We start from the raw sequence: 24,745 nt of genomic DNA on the forward strand, positions 1-24,745 counted from the left end.
GGATTTCCATGCGTTTTTCGATTAAATTATATGTCGGAGTCCTTTACCTTACAGAAATAAACGAAACGTTTATTAAATATTTCTGATTCAAATACTAGGAACAATACTACTTCAGTATCAGAGAATTCCATTGTAATAATAAGCATATAATGATACAACAACAAATAACAGCTTAAAAAGTCCCGGAATAGAACAAGAAAGAAAAAAAAATCCAGTAAATAATGATTAAAGTTACAATTTAAGAGCCAAATTCAATGGTATCGCCATCTATTTTCTTGAATTCATATGAACCTCTTCCATCCATATGCAGGCAGAACTAGAATAGAATTAATTAGTATCTAATGGAATTCAAATTTCAAACTGGGGTCGATAAAGAAAATTGAAAATTAAAGAATCCATACACCATTAAGTAACCACATGGCTAGATGATTTATAAGACCACATGACCACACTGCTTTTCCGTTCACAGAATCTAACAAATAAAAATATAAAGAAAAAACGGGTATAATATTTAAACATAGAAGTGAAATAAAAAGAAAAAAAAACTTTGAATAACATAAATCCGAAAATTTAGACTCCACGTCCTTTATCAAAAAAAAAAAAAAAAAAAAAAACAAAAAAAAAAAAAAGAACAAAAAAAAAGAACACGAATACGCAAAATTCAAGCTATTTCGTGTTTTTTTTTTTTTTGCACTACGCAGCTGCTGCGTGCACACCTCGTATAATGGAGAAATCAAATTGTCCAGGAGACGATAAAAACTAATTTGATGGTGCAATTTTTTACATAAAAATACCAAATAATTCAACATGACTCAGAGTTTTTTATATATATATATAGATCAGAGATATACGATACATTATCAGAGATATTACGAGGCATTACGAGGTGTAATTTATATCTCTGACATAAAATTATCAGAGATATTACAAGATGTGTCTCTCTTATTTTGCCATGTAAGTATCAGAGATGGATTTTTTTCGTTGTCACCAGACAACGCAGCATGAAAAACTGCATCAGACGCATATAAAAAGTCATTTTCGGTAAAAATAGATTATACGAGGAGTGTAGACAGCAGCCGCGACTATCAGTCTATTGGAAGTGATATTGATATAGTGATTTTGGAAGTTATTAAGATGTGAGTTTTATTTATTTGCGCTTTTTTCTTTATGTTGTGTTTAATTTAGCTTAATTCATTTTGTTCCGTTGATAAAGGCTCCCGGACGTCGAGTCGAAATATTCAGATTTCCAATATTTGAAGATTTTTTTGTTTTGTCCACTGCTTTGTTTAAATACTATACCCGTTTTTTTCTCTCTATGTTTTCATTTGTTGAATTCTGTCACATGGCTAGAGTAGTGTTTTTTTTGTTTTTATTTCGAAAGTGTAGAAATAACCAAAGATAAATCATTATATCAGTCAAGTGCTTTTAATGATGCTAATATTTTGGAGGGTTTTCTCGTCTTATCGTAAATATCTACTACTACTACTAACAACTCACTGCAGCGCCAAGCCGCCTGAGACCAACACAGCTACGCACGCTCCTCCTCCGTCCCAATTTATTCAAAACTTCCCTTTTTACACCCTCCCAGGAAGTTCCCATTTCCTTTCAATCTTTCTTTATGACGTCCTACCACCCCAGATGAGGACAACTTCCTTTCCGCTTAGCCCTCGATGGTTGGCCAAAAAGGACAATCTTCAGAAATCTCTCATCCTTCATCCGCACAACGTGCCCTAGCCATCTCAACCTTTCTTTCATTATAGCCCTAGAAAGCGGCATTGAAACCACATTTTTCGTACAGCGTACTATTTGAAATACGGTCAGTCAGCCGGGTACCCAGAACAATCCGTAGGCAAATTCTCTGGAAAACATCTAGCAAATCTTCATCCACTTATTGCAGCGCCCATGCTTCAGGACCATATTTGACCACTGTCATTATTGTAGCTTCAAATATTCTAATCTTGGCTAGCAGACTTATCTTCCTATTCTTCCAAACTTTTTTTAATTGCGAAAAAACACCCTGAGCCTTGGCTATTCTACTTCAAACAAATTCGCTGCTCCCACCGTCTTTACTAATAATACTACCAAGGTAATTGAACCTGTCCACCTGATCAATCTTGTCGTTACCCAACGTCACCTTTTCATCTTCAGTTATTCCTAGCCTTAGTGACTTAGTCTTCTTAACATTAATTTTCAAACCTAATCTAGCACCCTGAACTCGCAAAACCTCTAAAGTTCATTCATTTTGCTTACACTTTCTTCTAGGATGCTTAAATCATCAGCATAATCTAAGTCCAGGAGAGTTTTTCTTTCCCATTTGATTCCGTGGTCTCCCATTGCTTGCTCCTTAAGACAAAATCCATCAAAATGTTCCATATAAAGGGGGATAGAACACAACCCTGCTTAGTTCCTGATTTAATACAAAACAAGCTGCTTACCTCATTTCCTACCTTAAACGCAGCAGTGTTATTCTCGTACATAGCACTAATGACTTTAATGTATTTGTCTGGTATACCATACAAGACCTTTGCTAGATCTCTTCTATGAACAGAATCGAACGCTTGCTCATAATTATAAAACTGAGGACCAAAGGTGTTTGACAACTTAGGGACTTCTTAATTATTAACCTAAGAGTGAAATTTTCGTCGACACATCCTCTACCTTTTCTAAAACTGCACTGTTCTTCTCTTAAAACTGTGTCTACACATATCTCAGTCTATAAAGTATCATATGACTAAGTAATTTACTACCTACAGAGACCAGGGTAAAGCCTCAATAATTAACACACTCACTCTTATCCCCTTTCTTTTACAGTGGTTTAATTAAGGTTTTCCTAAAATCGCTAGGTACTTCCCCTTTTCAAAAATTATATTCATAACCTTCAGCATGTTGTAAATATCCATAAGTTGTTAATTGTTAGTGATTTTTAACGTGGTTGGTGAGGAAAAAGTAAAGACAAATTGATAAAAGAAATAATCAGCTAGGGTTTATAAATACAATGAAATATAGATAGGCAAACGGATTAAACATTCAAATAAGACGGTGAAAAATAAACTAAAGGCATGTGAATATTTCGATTTCGCGGCCTGGAGCTTTTATTAACGGGAAAAAAAGAAAAAGGAAATAGAAAAGATAGAAGAAAATAACATAAAAAGATGAAAAAATGCATAAAGAAAATACAACCAAGAAAATGTTCTTTTTAGTAGGAATTCTAATAAAGTCCTTATAGTGACAGAATATTGTACACTAGACCGATATGAGTTCTTTTGTTGTTTTTTTCTTTGTTGTAGAGCAATACAATTTTACCTGATTGATCTTTGCAGTTTTATTTTATCTGGTCTAAAAAGATCGTTTTGATGAATGGTTATAGTCTTCACCTTATTACTGAGAGGGTGCTTGGAAAAGTACAACTTGGAAAGCTTTATTTTGTGTAATTTTGGTATCCCACAAAATCAAGCATTATAAGCACGGCTGTAGCCTGGTGGGGGGGGGGCCGGGGTTCTTCCCCCCTCAAAATCTTTGCTCGACTGGTAAAAAAGTAACAAAATGCATATAAGCAAATTTATTTGCTCTTCTTAAAGTTTTTTTTGCCCCCCCCCCCACAACAAAATCCTAGACATGCCCTTATTTTTTTTTTTTTAGCATAAGTTTTAATTTCCACAATTACTTCTAAGAAATCCCTAGAGACCATCCTAAAATACTGTAAATCCTGGTGAAACTTATTTAAAATAAAGAACCAAATTCGTTTTACATAATAAGTTATTTATTTTGTATATTTTAACTTATGTTGAATATTTTTAATAACTGAAGATATCCTGCTTGCATAGAGACCTTACATCATAAAAAAAACTTACAGATGTTTTTGGCATATATTTAGACATTCTTATAAAAGAGGGGAAAATCAATATGTCACTTTTTGTTAGTTATATAAATAATATACTTGTAAAATCCAATTTTTTTTAATATATAAAAACCAATATCTAAACTGATAATTAAGCAGTTGATCCTTGTAATATATATAATGAAAAGTGACATTATTAATAGTTTTACTCCAAAGACACTACAAGATCCACTACAATAGTATTAACCTAGCTTAGTTTGATAAGTATCCTCTTTTTTGGGTAAACAAAGAAACTAACTACACAGCATCTCTTTTGCTAAGGTTAATAAACTAACATAGTAGCAAATATTTATTTCTTTAATCGATCTCAGCATTTAAAGCAAGGTAGCGTTTCAAATAATGAGAGGACGAGTAAAAATAATAATAATAAAATGAAAATAAAAATCAATGATCGTTCTCATATGAATGATAACTGAGAACAAAAGCTCATGAAGAACTCGCAAGACATTATAGTACATTATCTTCTCCCCTGTTTTTTCCTGGCCATAGAGCCTTACGGGGGAGTTTATATTGAAGTGTATTTTGTTAACTTTATTGATTGAATAAATTGATTGATTGATTGATTGATACAACCAAGTTAATAGACTAATATATTAGATTGAGTAGTGGTATTTTATATAATAATAAAATACAATATATAAATATCAATAATATATAAATAATAATAAAATATAATATATAAATATAAATAATAATATTAAAAACATAATAAAAAAAGAAAATCAATGATCGTTCTCAAATGAATGATAACTGAGAACAAAAGCTCATGAGGAACAAACAAATATTACAGTATATACAACAAAGTGAATAGACAAATATCTTAGATTGAATAGTGATAGCTTTACTTCGTTCTTACAAGGCACCTTTTTAGCTGAAGAACCTAAAAAGCGAACTTTTAAAAAGCGACTCCTTTCAAAAAGAAATACAATGACTCCTCCTGTAATCAAACCACAGTTTATAGAATTATCCAGTAGGTTTATCGCAGATCATTTCGGGTCTTCATTCTCGGTACGAACAAAAAGCTCCTCCAACTTATTTCTACATTAGCGGGTTAGTCTGTTTCCGTCAATCAATGAGAAATGGTTACAAAGTGCATTATTCGTAACAGTGGGTTTCCACTTGTTTCATGTCCAAGAAAAATCTGACTTGTCTACCCGTGAAAAGATCTAATGCCGCTTATGTTTATATCTGCAAAAACGTTCTCTGAAGCACTCACACCTTGGTCCAGGTTTTTATAATGGGTGAGATAGGGTATGATCATACTGCTAATTCTATAAACTGTGGATAAAACATATCACAAGAAACACAATGACTTCTCCTGTGATATTATTTTATTATTACCTCGTGATGAACCCAAAGGGATTTCCTATGGCTGACTGTAAATAAAGTGATTCCCACATCGCGGCAATAGGCATACAGTTTGCCTTCTACGTCAACACTTACAGCACTCGTGCATTCATCAAGAATGGCAAACTGGGGGCAGTGGTAAAATAGACGTGCCATCTGTAACACAAAATTAAGTAGTTACAGACTAAAAAATATTTGACCACTGAATTTAGGTTAAACCATGGTTCAATACGCGGGACATCGGCCTCGTAGGTGGGGGTTGGGACTTTTGAGGGGGGTTACTAGATAACATACGGGGTAAATTTTAGAGTGACGAATAGCTTTCTGGACAAACTTTCCTTGATTTTTGAACGAAATTAGTATAGCCAAGTGAACAGAAAAAAATCCGGAATGAAATATCCAAGGACAAAATCAAATATCCCAGGAAATCCAGAGAAAATAAAGAGCCCAAGAGAAAATATCAAATACTGCAAACCTTTAAAGTTTCATTTCAACTAGCTATTCTTAATATAAAAAAACTTTCCGGTAAACCATTATTTATCTCAGGCTTCCTCCGCACGAATTTTTCAACAATATGTTTTTTTTATATTTCAAAAAAGAAGAAAGGGACTGAGAGTGGAAAACAGAACAGAATATTCTAATAAATATAACAACAATTTTCAACGGATATTCTACGTACTTTCAATCTAAAAAACCATTTAAACACAACTTCAAAAATGTAATTCGGTAGATGGACAGAACTGAACCTGAGCTACGGAATGATAGCCATATATTTGTCTTTAGTTGATACATTAAAATCGTACTAGCGCAGAACAATAACGAACTAAATAGTGTACCAATAGCGTAACATAATGAAATAACCTAACATACTACAATTGTTGTGAAGACAAATGTTAATGTTGCATATTATTCCATCACCGCTTTGATTGTTGCTACTCATTTGGAAATTTGTTCCCTATTGTCTTCTGCATAATCCCATTGTTGGCGCTATTGATTTTATTTTTCATAATGATGCAATGCAGTGGATTTAAGTGATTAATGTTTGCCACTTAAATGGTTTAGTTGCACTAGTACACCGAAGCGGCTTGTGCTTTTGCTAAGTGGATGTTTATAAATCAATAAGTGAGAATTTTCTATATTGTTTAGTAGAGATTTTGACAAAATTTTGGATTAGAAATGTTACGTAAAATGAATAGGTCTTCATTAAATCAGTATGTATAAAACTTCAATAAAGCTAGTAGGTCTCTAAGAAAATATACCGGAAAATAAGGTCTATTTTTAGTAGGACATTAAGTAATGGTGCTGAACACATAGTAATTTAATACCTAATGAAATAATCACATTAAAAACTAAACTGTTAGGGGTCATACTGACGAGCGATTCAAAATCAAAGGCTAGTGTGCCTCTGTCTCTCCTTAAGCTATTTGCTAAATATTAATGCCCAAAAGCGTATATCCTCCGCCTTTACTTGTCTTTTATCCGCCTACTACTTGAGTATGCTTGCCCAGTATGGCATTTTGACCTTACGGTGGATCAGTTTGAGAGGCTATAAATTATCCTGAAGAGAGCCCTGAAAATTATTTACGGTCGGGGCAAAGTGCCCTACATTCTCCTCCGCAAGGAATTCCGCCTCCCTACCTTGGCGAGCCGACGTATTCCTCTTTACAGTAATTTCAGGAATAATCTGCGTCGTAACCCACGTTTTCAATATTTACTCCCAGCCCCTTATTGCCAACCAAAGCCCCATTTACCACGATCAAAAGCAAAAAAATCCTGGTTCTAAATCCTATTAATGCAAGAACTGAACGTTACAGAAAGAGCTTTGTGCCAGCGTTCGTTAAAAGCATAAATAAATGAAAATTGTTCATGTCACGTATATTGTTAACGTGTCAGTTTGTTTATTAGCATTTTGAATTGACAACCCGCTCGGGACCATCGCTGTATGTTTTTGTAATGTACCTGATGAAGAGCAACAATGTTTTTAGAACGTTATATTTTTTTGTATAGTGTAGGCTACCTGACAGAAAACGACAAATTGGGCAGTTTGATGTTGTTAAAGTTCGTTTGTTAATAAAATATCAGTCACAATTGTGATAGAAAATAATGAGAATGAAATGAGCAGTACTGCCAAGTCTTAAGTGTTCGTTCCTTTTTTTCCTTCTTCCTCTACTGCTTTTATAACAAAGTGAAGATTTTTAATTAAAGCACTTCAAGCTGTACTACAGCTCCTTTTCTGAAATGGCGAGTCTACCTTACCAATATTGGCACCCAACATGGGGCGCGGAAAATATGCTTATAAGGAATCATGATTCTGGGAGAAAAGAGTTTCAACCCATTCCAAAACTGAAACCTATTCCCTCAAAAGAGAAGGATACACATAAGCTTTGTTTCACCTTACATAAACCGTCTTTAAAGTGCCGTTTTGGTAGAATCCTTTCCTAAATAATTATTTTTCTTTTTTTTCTCCCTTTTCTTGTGTATATTAATCAAGTTTATAACTTTTTTGCGCTGTTTGGTGATTTTCATTTATCCACTTTTTCTAGTTCCTTGATTTAGTTTTCAGGATAACAAGGCCGTACTCAGGATTTTTTTTCGGAGGGGGTTTTACTATAAAAAAATTGGGGGGTTTTACACAAAAAAACCCTCAAAAACACATATAAAATTTGTTTATGTCCATTTTTGTTACGTTTTTACGAGTTAGACAAACATTTCGGGGGGGGGGGGGGTCAAACCCCCTACCCCCCTCCTGGATACAGCCTTGCAGGATAACCTAATAGGTATATTTTCAAAGAAGTGGATGCACCGCTGTTAATCATATTTAGGGCTTACAACTTCGCTTTTTGAACACCTGAACTTCTTGTAACTCGTTTTCCTTCTATGAACATTTTTTAACTTTGTAAGCTGACGGAATTTACCAAAAGAACTGCTATGAATAAATCTTTTGTATTAGATGAGACCATGGCATTTTTTCTTCCGAACTAATAGCCATTCTAAAGCAGCAGCCAGGTATTGCTTCAATACAAAGATGAATAAGAATATAGATAGAACGGTACTCTAGACGACTTTAACGTTATTAACACTATACGCCTTACTTACTGCCGAAAAAAAGGACGATTTTTTTAACGCGATTCGCCAATTAAAACCAGTTACTAACCAATTCAAACGTGCTTTGGGCTTCAACACCACGACGGCTTTAATTAAACGAAAAAAACTCACAGCAATACGTTGCTTTTCACCGCCACTAAGAACGTCCATCCAATCGGCAACAGCATCAAGTCCACCTTCTCTTTCAGCAATATAGCCCAGCTCAACACATTTCAAAAAGTGAATGAGGTCAGCATCTTTCTTGCCACAGTGTCGCATTAAACTCTCTGTATGAGGATAAATAATCTAAAACAAAGAAAGAAATTAGCCGACAACTGTATAATTAAAATGACCGATTTCATCAGTTTTTTGAATCCGAGCTTTGGTTTTCGAGGCTCGCAGAAGAGATAAGTAAGACATTACCGGCTTCTTCCTTTAAGGAGAAGCAACTCTCTTATTTACTGTGAGAAATATCTTGGTTGGGATAAGCAAAGCATACAAGAGACTGGGGAGGAGAATTTGAGGCCTAAAGCATCACCGCCCCCCCCCCTGACCATACCTGCCTTTCAAGAATGTGCCACAAATACTAGAAATTTGGTGCTTTGGTATTTTTATTAGTATATTCTTCTTTAAAATTTTCAAAAATAGAATGACTGCTTTCTTTAAGCTGCATATTTGTACAACTAATTACGATTTGACATTTTTTGGTTAGAAAAATTCGAAAAAAAACAAAACAAATGAGTCCCTTCCCCCAAGGAAATTTTTAATACCATATTTTATTTTAAGACAAATAAGACCTGAAAATCGAAAATATGCTCCTTCAAACTGCGTAGCTGAGCATTACTTACGATTTTGCCTTTTTTTTGTTTAAACACATTCGTTAAGAAACAAGTTGAAGCCCCCTACCCTGACCGGATTTCTAGGTACACCCATGCATAGAATGGAGATGAGGATATGAATCTCCTATATCCACACTATATAAATGACAACATTAATTTAAGGTAAAAACCCAAAGTTTGTGTTTGGGCTGCTTTGCCAAATTTTACATATTATACAATAATTTTTTTTTGCTTTATAATTTTTTGCTTGGAGTAGTTATTGTACATATTGGTTCGATTCTCTTATGATTTTGTTACTTTATGATTTACGATTCTCTTACGGTAATCTCTTTTGATTTTAATTATTTATAATTTCGTTATTTCTTTTTGTTTTAGTTTGATTTCTTTCCACCTTTCGAGGCTAGGGAGGCCTTGTTGTGATACATGGCCTTGTGTGCAAAAATTCTTTTTGTTTCTTCTTCTTCTTTTTCTAAAAATAATTAGAAAAAGGATTTAGGAAATTTCAAAATTTAAAAGTTAGAAAAACATGAGGAAAAAGAATTTTAAAAAATTGGAAGAAGATTAATAATTCTTTTTTTCTTTTTCTGCCTGGCTATAGACCCGTTTTTCTTCCAAGATTTAGTTCTTGGGCTTTAAAGTATTTAGTATTTCAACTAATAGTTTAGGAACTATTCATTGTTCTTAACCCTCACATTAATAAACTTGTCCTGTTTGGCAATTATGTTTCATCGAAGATTAGACATTAATTAAAAATATTCAAAAAAGGGCTTTAAAATAATTCTTGGGACTTCCTTTACTACTGATGTATATGACTAATATCTGCTTCATCTGAATTTCCAAGGAAAAAGACGACTTAAACTTGCCATGGTGTTCGGACACAAATGCCTGCTGTTGAACTTTCACCTTTCCATTCTCCCCCTTCCCTATTATGACAACTTGGCAACTATATCAATTAGAAAGAATGCCACTAGACTTTTACTTAAAGAGAATCTCACTTCGGCAACAGAAAGATATCGTATTTCCTTTGTGCAGTTTTCTATTTACCATTTTAACTATCAATTTTATTGCTAGACGTTTTCATTATATGATATGGTGTTGACCTTGAAGTAGTGCTTACTACTTTGGATTTTACTTGTCTTTCTTTCATTTATAAATACCAAATGCCTTAAGCTCTAGAAAGCTTGTCACACACTATAGCGAATAAATATAACCTAATATTTATATAAGATTATATGTATTCTAAAAGAATTGACGAAAACCTTTTTGTCATTGAATGCCAGTATTATAAAAAAAGGATAAAAAGACTAAGTCTAAACTAAACTGAACCTGGGGACGTTCACGCTAAACTTGACTGACAACAACTTGACACTTGTTTCATTTTTTGTTTATTTTTAATTGTGTTCAAATTCTTGAATAATAGAGGTTATATCCTTCCAGTTTAACGGTCAATGGTGGTCCTTAAATACGTTTCATTGCACTTGTGCTTTACCTGAATTTCTATAAACACATATCTAAACTATTATATTTTATGATGTTATAAACCTTAGCATATTAACGTTCCAATTCTGAAACTATTTTTATAATCATTAACACACTTACACAAACCGTTCCGTTGCTCTAAATACATATGTCCTGATACTGATACTTTGTTCCTTATACTATTGTGCTCAGAGTTTGAGAGATTAATAAAAGAGGAAACTCGCTTTAATGTGCCTTTAATAAAAACTAAAACTACTAGCGACTCTGGCAGTGCTACTGGCAGTCCTCTGGCAGTGTTACTTACTAAAAATAATTCAAAATTAGCTTAATTAAGCGGACTAATATCCTCCATTTTTGTAGGAGAGGCGGAGGGTTACCAAAAGAATTAAGAAGAAGGGGTTTACTTCCTGTGGACCTTGTCTAACGGTCTCAAATATGTTTTGTCTTTTTTACTCGCTTTTGTTAAGAGCAATAAATACATAAATACATTCTAAGACCACACTGGCTATACATGACAAATGAAACTCAGAGAGGAGAGAAAATAACAAAATGAAAAATAAAATCAAAAAAGGTGAAAAAACGAGGATGTGAACAAAAAAGTGAACAAAAACTCAGTTTTTGTTCTGTTTTTGTAAAGTAAACTTCGAAAGGTTCGATTTTCGTTGGTTTCTTTTTCTATTCTTTCTTTTTTGTTTAGCACTGAGGACGACTCGGCGGAGGTCCTTGTCGAAATATTTGCTTATTTCTTCTTCTTCATGGTTTCGCCACTGGCTGACAAAATCCTCGTTTTTTCACCTTTTTTGATTTTATTTTTCATTTTGTTAGTTTCATTCCTCTCTGAGTTTCATTTGTTAAGAGCAATTCATACGTCGGAAAACATTTTTGTTTTCTTGGGAGAAATACATATTTTTTTTTACCGGCATTTTAAAGACCAGTTTGCGAGTCGGAGAAATATTTCGGGATGGGGCAGTTCCTATCGGGTAACCTACCACCACACCCCTGGATACAGCCCTGTAATTACGTGAAGTTAATCAAAACAAGCGCAATTCATCACTGTTTTATCCAATTCTTCATCTACATTTTTTTTTTTCAATCAGCTTGCCCTATTTAAGATTATTTTTTCTTCTTCTCGAAAACATAACATTATTTCAAGTGGATTTGGGCACTTTAGTTGTCTTTTGGGCTGAGCATCGCCCCACCCCTCCCGCTCAAGACATCTACCATTTTCAGGGTTAAGATGGCAGTCAAGGAGTCAATCTACATTATTCATTAATAGAAAAAACAAATATGTCTTACAAGGCGTTAGAAGCTACACTGTCTTTCGAAGCCTTTGATAACCCAATTTATTTTGTCCTTTTTGATGAGAAAAAATTAGCCTCAACAGAAAATTGTTTGCCACAATGTTTTACAGAAACAAAAAGATAAACACATAAAGCAGTGGTTCTAAACCGATTTTGGGCCATGCCCCACCTAACCATATCTAAAATCCTGATCTTGATCCCCTCCTCATATTTAAATTTTGTTATTCAAAATTGTACGTCTATTTGCCTGAAAGAAGCTTAAAAGGCCATTAGCTTGGTAAATTTTTACGGGTCGACGTCGTCCTATAGGCATATTTTATGCTAAGGAAAAATATAGTCTGAATACACCTCTTTTATAAAATGTGTGATGTCATTACAATACTATCGTGTACCATTTTTGATAATTGTTACGTTATTCACATGAACAATGTTTTTTTTCCCATTAATGCTCTAAGTAGGCTTTCAGCCGAAGGTTACACGTTCTACCCATGACCTACCAAAATTTTGCCATACCCTACCGGCAGGGCCTAAGGCCCCATCTAAGAAAATTTAAGTAAAAAGAGGCACAGTGCATTTTACTACCTTATAAGAAAGGATAAAATAGGTCAAGTGAATCAAAAAGGGGTAGTGAATCAATTAGTAAGGTGGTTAGTTTTTTCATCTTTTTTTTCGTATTTTTTCTAGCATTGTGTTTCATCACTTGTTTGTTTCTTTTGAAATTTAGTCTTTTATTATTATTACCTCTAAAGACTCTTAGTGAAATATCTAGTTGTTCTTTCATAGTTTTATTTCCCTGGCTGAAAATCTTCGTCTGTATAGTGTAACTTAGGACTTTATTTACGAAAAAAAAATGTGTAGTAACTAGGTGTAATAGATAACTTCATTAAAATAAAAATTACCCCAATTGTGTATACAAACATAATTATTTTCTTTTATTCGGTTGTACAAAGAATGAGGGAAAGGCTGTCCCCAGTGGGGGGGGGGATTAGGAGGTTCGAACCCCCCTCCCCCCCCCACAATAAATGTTTGTCGAACAAGTAAAAACGTAACAAAAGTAAATACCAAAAAATTTCGATGCGTTTTTCATTTTTTTTTGTAGCCCCCCCCCCCCGCAACAAAAAAAATCCTGGATACGACCCTAAATAGGGGGTTTTAAATTCTTAAAGTAGAAAGGACATTTTTATATTTATGTTTTTAAAAAACCGGCACAAAATAGTCTTCTACCTACCTGGTCCCTCAAAGTTCCCAGCGTCATGTAAGGACGTTGTGGAATGTAAAAAAGTTTGCCTTTTTCTGGTTTTGTTAACGTACCTCCAAATATTGGCCACAGCTAAAATTTAAAACGTGAGTTAAAAAAGAAGATATAATAAAGAAAAGAAAATATTCCACTAACTGACTTCAAAAAAGAAACAGAAAGATAGGAATTTAGAGCGAACCAAGGTTAAGCTAATCCGCGAAATATTACGACGTAGAATTAATGATATTATTCTCATTGTAAAATTAAACCTAACCTGAGGTATGGGTTAGCTAGTTTACAAATTAGAACAAGGACTAATATTTTTGATATTTTATAAAACAACTAACAACCTTAAATTTTAAAAAATACACTAAAAGAAAAGAATAAAAACATTAAAAATAAATTCAGTTATTCGACAACACACAGGCATCGCGCAGTCAAAGATGGCACTTGTATTCCTGGTTTTGAACCTGTATTACAGGCTTTGATCTCCAAAAGCGCTAAAAAAAATCTCAATAACACTGGAAACATAAGAAAAGGCCTTTTTTTCTTTAAATTAATTAAAAAAAAACTTTCCGAAAAATACGTTTTTCAAAGAAAATTAAAGGCCATTTTAAACTTAAGATCAGCAGATAGAAATACATGTTAAATACAAACTCAAAACGACCAGAAATTAAATAAACAATCATAGCAAAAAAAATACAACAAGTAATAATATAAATGAATAAATAGATCTTAAAGTTAGTAATGCTTAGATTGATTATGAAAATCAAGCTTAAAACCAAAAAATAAATATTTTGCTATTGAAGTATAAATGAAACTTAAAACGAACAGAAATAAATAAACAATCAATGCAATCAAACATACAATAGATATTAGTGTAAATGCATAAGTAAATCTTAAAACGAGTGAGACTTAAATTGAATATGCAAATTTAGTTTGAATCGAATAAAAATAACTACAAACAAGAGTTTGGGTATCGCCTCACTGCAGAAGCCTAAAACCTACTGCTTCATTGGCGCCTTACTGAAAACTATATGAGTCTTGAACAGTCTTGGAAAGTATAAACAACATTAAATTTAATATTTGATAAATAATGATATTAATGATTGAAAGATCATGAGTTCAAGATTTTATTTTACCGTAATTTTATTTTTATTTTTAATGCTGTAATAACTGGGAAAGAAAATATTTGTGATATTATTCATTTTCAGTGAAGCGCCAATCACGCAGTAGGTTTTTGGTTTTTAGTTACAATTAAGGAAGGGTACAGTATCCAAACTCTTGTTTGTAGTGAAACTATATTTGTCTTGAGCAACTTTTGAAAGAACTAATAAATTAGACTGAATATTTGATGTATAATGATATTAATTGCGGAAAGCTGATCAGTTCAAAATTTTACTATAATTTTAATGTTTATTTTTAATATCAAGTACAAAAGAAAATATTTGTGATAAAATTGGTTTTAGTAAAGCACCAATGACGCAGTAGGTTTTATACTTTTACAGAGAGAGAAGGAAATCTTGTTTGTAGTGATTTTTGTGCCTTGACTTTTCTTTGAAAACCTTATTTTTCGGAAAGTTTTTTTTTTAATTAATTTTTATTCGTTTTTGACTGCAAAAAGTTTCAAATCTTTAAAAATTCCTTATTTCAAAATCACTTAAAAAAAAAATAAAAAAAAATCAAATATTCATCAAAGTGAAAAAATGGCTTTGTGTCAACCTCGGAGTTTTTATTACCTGATGTTTGAACTATTTTTAACAAATGGCTATATAAAAATGTTTATCAGATGGGTTTGGGGGAAAAAAGAGCGTGGGGAGGGGGGGGGGGCTAATTGCCCTTCGATATCTTTTGACTCTTTAAAAATTAACTTGAATTTCTATTTTCAATCTAGTGAGCCCTCTCTGAAGTTTATACGAGCATCCCTTCTATAAGAACCATATATAGCCCCAGAGTATAATTTACAACGCCTTTCCCTGGGCCCCAGGCGGTTTTTATCGGCCCCGGAGTTTTGAAATCTGATGTTTGAACTATTTTTAACAAAATGGTCACCTCAAATTTTTATCGGATTTGTTTATCCATCCGATAAACCCAAAGGAGTGGAGGGAGGGAGGGGCTAGTTGCCCTCCGATCATTTTTTACTCTGAGAAAACGAACCAGAACTCTTAATTACCATTCAAATGAGCCCTCTCTGAAGTTTATACGAGCATCCCTTTCATGAGAACCATATACGACCCCAGGACATAGCTTACAATGCCTGGCCCTCGGGGGTTGTGTCGACACTGGAGTTTTTGTGATCTGACCTTTGAACTATTTAAAAAAATGGCTATCTCAAAATTTGTATAGGATGGGTTTGGGGAAAAAAGGCGCGGGGGGGGGGGGGGGCTCGGGGCCTTCAGATCTCTTTTGACTTTTGAAAATTGAACTAGAAGTTTCTATTTCCATTCAAATCAGCCCTCTCTGAAGTATATACGAGCTTCCCTTCCATAAGAACCACATATGCCCCCACGGCATAACTTGCAACGCCTGGTCCCAGGGTCCGGGTGGTTTTATCGACACCGGAGTTTTTTTTTTTATCTGACCTTTGAATTAGGTTTAAAAAAGTGGCTATCTCAAAATTTTTATCGGATGCATTTGGGGGAAAAGGGGCGTGAGGGGTATCTTTGCCCTCTGATCTCTTTTGACTCTTAAAAACTGAACTAGAATTTTCAGTTTACAATCAAATGAGCCCTCTGTGATGTTTATACAAGCAACCCTTCCACGACAGCTATATATACCCCCAGGCATAACTTACAACGCCTACCCCAGGCCCTGAAGGATTGTGTCGACCCCTGAGTTTTTGTTATATGATCTTTGACCCATTTTGAAAAAATGGCTCTCTCAAAGTTCTTATCGGATGTGTTTGAGGAAATAGAGCGTGGAGAGGCGGGTGGGGTGGTTGCGCTTCAATCTCTTTGACTCTATGAAGGTGAACGAGAACTTTCAATTTCCAATCATATGAGCCCTCTCCGAATGTTATACGAGCATCCCTTCCATAACAACTATATATGCCCCCAGACCATTACTTACAATGCCTGCCTCTGGGCCCTGAAGGGTTGTATCGACCCCAGAGTTTTCATTAAATGATCTTTGAACTATTAAAAAACAAAAAATGACTATCTCTAAGTCTTTATCGGATGGGTTTGAGGAAAAAAGGGCATGGAGGGGGGGGGTGGTTGCTAGTTGCCCTCCGATATCTTTTGAGTCTTTAAAAGTGAACTAGAACTTTCAATTTCCAATCAAATGAGCCCTCTCCGAAGTTTATACAAGCATACTTTCCGTAGGAACCATATATGCCCCCAGAGCAATACTTACAACGCCTGCCCCGGGCCCTGGGGGGTTGCGTCGGACAGAAATTTTTTTATCTGACCTTTGAACTATTTTTAACGAAATGGCCATACGTAAAGGAGTTTTTTGTTGTACGATCTTCGAACTATTTTCAAAAAAAATGGCTACCTTAAATTTTTTATCAGATGTATTTGGGGAATAGGGGTTGGGGGAGGGGGGGGGGCTAGTTGCCATCCAATCACTTTTGACTCTTAAAAAGGGCACTAGAACTCTCGATTTCGATTCGAATGAGCCCCCTTTGAAGTTTATACGACGATCCCTTCTATATGAAGTGCCTCTGGGAAAAAATAAATGGAGTGTGGAGGAAGGCTAGCTGCCCTCCGATCACCTTTGACTCTTAAAACTTAATTACAACTTTCAATTTCCAATCAAATGAGCCCCCTATGAAGTTTATACGACGACCCCTTCCATATGAGGTGCCTCTGGGAAAAAAATTTGACAAAACATTGAAGCCGTATGGCCTTTACTATAGGCAACGCTATAGCGTTGCCTCTGATGCCCTCTACCACTTTTCCAGAGCCAATCATATTGCTTATTCAGTCTCTCAACACTGTTACTATTTGTTTTGTTTTTTTGCCCGTAATCTAACCGGACAGTTTTCTTTTGCTTATGACCTGAACGTTGTTCAAAGTGGTTTCTGACAGTGATAAAAGGAGACAATTTTTAGCCCCCTCCCACAATCCCATTATTTGGAGTAATCGATCCCTAGACAAGATTAGCATATCTGTGGATTTTCTTGGATTAGTCCTCCTGTTTCCTTTGTATAGTTGCGTAATCTTCTAATGAAATTGTATAATTAAAGTGGCGAAAACAAGTTTATCATTTAGTAAACAATGATAATTTTTTTTCGTACAATTATGACTCATAGCATTCATCTTTGACTACGAATAAATAATAAAAGCTTATCATTGATGATGGTATTTAGGACCCGTTCCAGCCTCTGTCTACGCTAACTCCCCCTCTCTCTCTCTCTTTCTTAAAATGCATATATATACATATATATATATATATATATATATATATATATATATATATATATATATATATATATATATATATATATATATATATATATATATATATATATATATATATATATATATATATATATATATATATATATATATTTTAAGAACTGAACTAATAAGGTTAATTTGTCATTGAGACGAATGGGAAACCCACTCTACTGGTTTTTAACTCGTTTTTTTTCTTTCAGTAGCTTCCAGTAATATGGTTTTTTTTCTGTATAAAGGAAGGAGAGGTTGAAGGTTCCACCCCCAGTATTGATTTAAAGATTTCCATAACCTAGAAAAATGTGGCCCTTAAGATTTACCTTCGGGTTTCCAACATGCGGGTAAAGAAAAACTCATGTTTACATAATTTTGTGATGATGAGACCCATATTACTGAAAACTAATATACCTCTAAAAATAAAAATTACATAAAGAGCTCAGATCTAGATTTACTGCACGGATTAAATTGGCCGCTTTGTTGAGGCAAAATAGAGCCAGTAATATTTTATAGCTTAAAATACACTCTAGAGCAGAAAATCGTTTCACAACTACAAATAAGGGTTATTCAACAGATTTTTATGCTAACCTCTCCCAGAATCCTGAATAGCGAAGATTTGCCACAACCATTAGGACCACAGACCAGAACATTCATACCAGAGTGGACTTCAAAAGACATATCTTCGATAAGTACGTCCCCATTGGGAGTAACGAGAGGTACGTGCTCAAACTTGATAATCCTATCCTGTGTAATCATCTTCCCTGAACCCGGAATTAGAGGGATTTTCCTTGATATTTTATTGCCCGCTTCATCTGAAATTCAAGGTTGTTTAGAAGAATTTAGACGTAGCTACACCCTTCCTTAAGCGGGCTAGAACATTCGTCAATAGTAAAAATTGTACGAAAATAATAAGAGCACAATCTTAAAGCAAAAATTGACAACCGGTTTGTTAGAAGATTTTCCGTTTTGTAATCAGCGTAAACAGAAAAACCAACTATAGATCATCTTTCACTTCGATGGATTTTCTTTGATATCTTAATATATATACATACATATATATAAATATATATATATATATATATATATAAATATATATATATATATATATATATATATATATATATATATATATATATATATATATATATTACGTATATGAGGGATTGCCCCCTTCTTAATAACTCACTCTTCCCGCTTAAGTGTTTTAGTACTTTTAAAAAAGCTTTTTTTGTTCTAATCAAACGACCATTATGTTTCAGGAGTCGTTCTTAAAGAATTGGGACAAAAAGTCAAACTCTAGCATAAAGAGTGAGGTATTAAGAAGGGGGCGAATCCCCTTATATACTTAATAATTTCTACTCGTTTTAAGTTTTAATGTTGCTCCTTACTTTCAGCTGGAAAAAACTTGTTTTTTTTAATTTAATTTCTGGCCGATTTTTTAAATAATGCCGGGAAATTCGGCTCGCCTTCTACGGGAAGATCCCCTAGAGAATTCAATCTCGGTGAAAATTTATCTCGGACAGTTACCATTAACATCTCCACGTGCAAGATTGATTCGGCAAAAAGAAAGTAAGACGAATAAAAAGAATTCTGTATAGGAATTATGGCAATTTCCCACAGAAAAGTTCCCTACGTAAACAATGGGCAAATTTCATAGCTTAAATACCTTTCCCCAGGGGCTATGGGGGATCATGTTATCTCCGAAGACATTGATATTGCACCCTTCAACTATGCTGAACAATGTCGCTATCACAAAATTTTAATCGACCGACTTTGGTGAATAAAGGGGTACGGGAGGGGTGCTAGATGCCCTCCAATCTTTTTGGTGTCTTAAAAACGGCAATAGAACTTTTAAATTTCGTTCTAATGAGCCCTTTCCAGATATTCTAGGACCATTGGTTCAAAACTATCACCAATGGAAAAACAAAACAAAATAAACACGCACCGTGTGTTTTGGCACCAATTGAGGGGGCTAGGGGGGGGGGGGGCATTCATTCATAATTTCCACCCCCCCTAGATTTTTAAAATCACTTTGGTATTTGGGAAAAACTTCTCGCCATTGTCGAAAAACCCAACAGTAGAGTCACAGCCCCTATGTTGAACAACAATAAAAAAAAATAATCTTTTGCATGGGTTTGATGTGTCCTCTTTTATTCTTGTTCTTTTTTTCATTACTTCTAGCGGGGAACTGGAAAACACAGACAATTGTTTAAGGGTTCATTTGGACTGAAGCTGCAACATCAAATCATGGTTGTAATAAAATAAATTATAAAATATAATATAAATATATATAAAATATGATTGCAACCTACGTTTTTGACGCCGTTCATCATCTTTTATACAAAAATGTAATTTTTTTCCAAGAATTGATTATATCTTAAATATTATGTTGAGGGTGGCTGTTAAATATTGAGGAGGGGGGTTGACCCCCCTGGATACGCCCCTGCTGAAATTCCTAAAAGATAGCAGCGAATCGAAACAAAAATTACATCATTAGAATCGCTGACCGATAACCCTTTCCACGAAACTTACAGTTCCTTGTCTTGAACAATACCTATGTAGGACGCTGTCAAATCAAGAGTTTAAAATTTGAAATATGCCTAGAGGATGATCCAAAAAAAGCAAATTCACAATTGTTGAAAATGATGCGTCATTAGAAGAACAACGACCTGAACAATCTAATGTCCAGAATTTAATGGGATAGAATTCCAGGACAATCAATATCGAATGTAATGTCAACATATAAAGTCCGACTGAAAAATTTTTTTGTCCAACAACCTGTACAATCTAGCGCGACAAGACGAATCCGTAGACATCATTACCGCAAGGTGGCTTGAACTCACATCCTTATTAGTCACTTGAACAACAATAAAACCTACTCTTTTGCAAAGGTTTGATGAGTCTCCTAGCCACTATACTGCGGTAACTATTAACACGCAATGCAACATTGAACATGTGATTAATATGGAGCGATAGAGAAATTGGAAAAGAACCGAAATCTGTAAACCCTTTTTCTGATCACGTTGTCATCACTTATATCAACCCGCTCTTTAAAGTAAACGAGCAATTAAAATTTCCGACTATTTTACATCTTTTTCCATTTTCCAGAGGCAAGGTCTATTCCAGAATAGTTCTTCCTCGGGAAATAGAATTTTATTCAGTTCCAAAGTGTCACAACCTTTCTTTCTTTTCTGTAGCTTTATCACATTTTAGAACGTTTTTTAAATGTTCTGGCATTTCTCTTTATCTCTTTCCTTATCACAAACAGTGCCCCCGTTCTTATCTTTAACTAGGACAAGTCCAGATTGACTGTTTCCTCTCAATTTTTTGACATTATCTTTTCAATATTTTTGACAGTATCTTCGACCATGCCCTATAAACTGGTCCGAACTTTTGTTATAGTGAAATAATCCATGTGAAAAGTGTTTGACGTCTGCTGGGTCTTTATCACCCCCTAAAAATATGTCTCTTTTTTGTTTCCTCAAGCTTCTTAAATAATTCCTGGCCATTGGCGCATTTTCCGTTGTTAATCTCTTTCTGAAGCCTTATCCATGCTTATTATGTCCCAGATATTTTTGTGCGCTGAAATCCGGCCTCAAATTTAAGTCCTGACCGTGATTGACATTATAAACTGAAAATACTACTAGTTGTATACATTTCTCAGACCCTACCAAGCGATCATAACCCGCTTTAACAACTGTAAGAGTATGCATTTTATCGGCTGCATCGTGGCATACGAAGAGCCAAGGCCCATAGTAGACAAAAAGAAAAAATATGTTTAAAAAAATTGACTAGGGAGAAAATATTTCCATTTATAGCTGATTCTGGAATGAAACCTATTATTGAAACTAGTCTTAATAGTAAAATAATATTGCGCATGCAATGGCATCGCATGCCAGTATTGCCAATGAGACTGAGAAGCTATACAAGTGCCCCTTCATTAGTTCTCAGAATTTACCCTTGATCAAACCTTTCGTCCTATTCAGAGCAAAATGCTAAAATGCATCACTTCCCTACCACAATTCTATTACATAATTTCCATCATGGTCGCACCTATTTCTGGGACAGTTCCTATTTCATAAATTAGACAAATTTTCATGGGATAATCAATTAAGAGCAGACTTAAGATTAACACATTTTACATATTTAGAATCAGCATAGATAATACATTTATTTTTGTAAATATAGTAACCAAAAACGTCATTTTTAAAACTTTAGTTTTCATTGATGAGGGTCATTCTTTACTTGCATTTAATTACTATGAACTGTTTGATCCAAGGCACTCTTAAATACGAGGAAGGCTATTCCTCCTTAATTCAACCCCCGGTTTTTACATTCAAGTTTAATGTTCGCATAACAATGCTTCTAGATTGATAATCATCAGATTGATGGTTATAATCATCCTTGAAAAATCGCACCACTCCAATAATTATGAGGGCCTTTAATGTCAAAAAGCTAATTATTTCCATTTAAATCAAAAGTATTCACGAAATCGAAAATACTCCAATTTAAACCTCGTTTCAAACCTCTCTACCTTTAGTTTAGGTAAACATATGAATATAATCTTTAGTATTACAATTTATTTCTGCAAAATAGGGAAACTATAGCCCCATAGCACTCCCCATACAGACATAGTCCAAAAATATTCTAAGGAAAGAAGAAGAATAGAGAATAATTTATACCCCCCCCTTAAACCTCATTCTATATTTATCTGAAGGTTCACGAAGAGCTAGAAAATTTGGGTATAGAACGCGCTTTTTGACGCTTCAGGTACACTGCCCTAACCCATCTACACAAAGATCCAAAGGTCCTTTTCTATAAAAGCTGATGCACAATTATATAGCACTTGGACGCTCAATATATAGTTTATCGACAGTTTTAAAAGAATAATCAATCTCAAATTTTTCACTTGATAAATTTCTTGCCCTCTTTTAGCCAGAATTATTGTTTTGTGCCACAAAATGGTAGAAAACACACTTTACCGTGGCACAATCTTTTGCCTACGTAAAAACAGCACTAGAATTTCGATATTCGTTCCGATAATAATTTTCTTTTATATTCTAGGACCTTTGACTCGGTACGATCAGCATCTAGCCAAAAAAAAAACACAAAAAAACGAATAAATACGCTTTCGTGATCATCCTTCTCGGAAAAACAAATTCGCATTCCTTTAGATAGGTGCTTGAAACCTCTGCACTAGTGTTCTGTGAGTTGCTAAGTTTAACGATTTAATTTTCACCAAGATTCCACCTTTTTTTTCAAATTCAAGTAAATTTCCTCAGACTCATAACTTTTGGTGGATAACATTAAACTTAATATTTTTTTTTTTTATTTAGGATCACAATGAAACGGAAATTCTTTCGATATGTACCCTTTTATGAAAACTCATTTTTATTAAGAGTTTCGGCTGCTATTGCCACTATTCAATTCTTACTTACAGTTCGTTACCACAAACTGTTTGATAACTTTCATATAATAAAGCTAACTTACCAGTTGCATCTGAAACCATAGTTCTTTGATATTTGCCAGCATTCAGCTCTTTAAGAACTTGGGAGAGTTCAGTAACTCGAGCGGTGTATCCCGCTAATCTTGTCATTTCTCGGCCAGCCAAAACTAAACGTCCAATTGCTTCGGCTAATTTTACTAACATTCTACCGCTCTTATAGTAATCCTGCACACAAAGAAAAAAAACGATTAGTATTGACAATTGCTTATTATATGATAATATCTAGTCTCACCTCTATTAGCAGAAGTTAGCTCAGTAAAAATTATCATTATTATTATTTTTTTTACTAATTGGGGGTCTGTGAACTTCTTGTTCACAAAAACCAATAGCCTATATCAGTAATCAGAAATCTTTTTAGCTCAAAGAGTCAAATAACCATTTTACGAGTGAAGAACTGCAGTCAGAATGTAAAATATTGTCCACAAAACGTATAAATTCTTCATTTTGTAACCGCAATTATCAGACAAACATATCTAATCAAAACTAAATATATAATCAAACTGATAATTTATCATAAACTTATTTTTTCCAGCTTAAACAAACGGAGACCCGGTAAGAAAAATGTATGAAGATGATTTACATCTGCGTTTCCAAACGCTCACAACCCTTTCTAAAACAAACCTCCAAATATCAAACAAATTTCTACGTATTTTCAACTTAATACTAAATATAGACGATAATCGGTAACATTTTATTGATATAAATAAAATGTGTTATTACACACGTAGGACTGCTACACCTGACGCTCAAAGCTACTTCTCGAACTTCGTCCCCGGTCTATTTTCTTTCGTCCCCCCCCCCCCAGCAAACTACAGGCGAAAATTCTCCTATATGTAATATAATAGAACGATGTGGGATGATGCATGTGAGAGTAAAGCAGTAATGTTGCTCACGGATCGTACACCAGTTTTTCTTGGAAATAAATCAATAACAAAACTTTAAATCCGTTGGGATGGAAATATGGATATGAATTTCGTGGAGTACCTTCGATTTCCAGTTATTCATGTTGACAGATTCGTGGGGATAAATTTTAACGTTTTTTCTTCTTTTTTTTTGTTTCCCACTTTGGTTATGTAAAATGATAACAAAAATGGGAAATAGTTCCCCAAGAGCCGCAGTTTGACGACGATGAACCGAAGCCAACAGTAACCTAGTAAAGAACGGACCAGGGCCCATAGTGACCAATAATTGAAAAACACTTTGAAAAAAAAAACAACAACAAAAAAACAACTGGCTAGTGAGAAAAAAATTGTCATTTGAAGCTGATTCAGGAATGGTAACTACTATCTCGATTAGTCTTAATATTAAAATGTTATTTTGAAAACCAATTTATGGGAATAAAAAAAAAAAACCGAAATCCCTCAAACATAGCGTCGGGTCGAAATGAAAAGTACACCCTTGGAATCTACATAACAGAAAACTATATAAAGGATAATTACAATCCCCTGGCTTGTACAACAAGAGAAATCCCTTTTTTGCATGGGTAGCACTGATGTGTTCTCTTTATTTTCCTCCACTGCTAGTAGGGCATCGGAATATCCTAGAGAGGAAAGTGTTAAATCTAGTGCTTTTGCAATTAGCTAAACACAATATTTAAACAAAATACAATTTTTTACAAAAACTGCATCGTCGTATACAAGACGATGTTATATTGGGT

At 34.2% G+C, this 24,745-nt stretch overlaps 1 protein-coding gene across 3 annotated transcripts in view; it reads right to left on the reverse strand.

The window, feature by feature from the left end:
* Positions 1-115: 115 nt before the first annotated feature.
* Abcd3 (ATP binding cassette subfamily D member Pmp70) overlaps positions 116-24,745 on the reverse strand; it is a 91,310-nt gene continuing 66,680 nt past the window's right edge. For all 3 annotated transcript variants that reach the window (XM_089096594.1, XM_089096592.1, XM_089096593.1), the window contains exons 11-16: positions 23,073-23,253; positions 18,171-18,394; positions 13,177-13,278; positions 8,462-8,635; positions 5,240-5,401; positions 116-316 (exon numbers count right to left, since the gene is read on the reverse strand). In XM_089096594.1, the coding sequence (XP_088952720.1) occupies positions 239-316; positions 5,240-5,401; positions 8,462-8,635; positions 13,177-13,278; positions 18,171-18,394; positions 23,073-23,253 (921 nt within the window). In that variant the 3' untranslated portion in view covers positions 116-238. The remainder of the gene's footprint in view (positions 317-5,239; positions 5,402-8,461; positions 8,636-13,176; positions 13,279-18,170; positions 18,395-23,072; positions 23,254-24,745) is intronic.

The sequence above is a fragment of the Artemia sp. Qi Xiang Cuo genome, chromosome 11 (genome assembly GCF_049724085.1).
Source record: "Artemia sp. Qi Xiang Cuo chromosome 11, ASM4972408v1, whole genome shotgun sequence".
Taxonomy (NCBI): Eukaryota; Metazoa; Arthropoda; class Branchiopoda; order Anostraca; family Artemiidae; genus Artemia; species Artemia sp. Qi Xiang Cuo.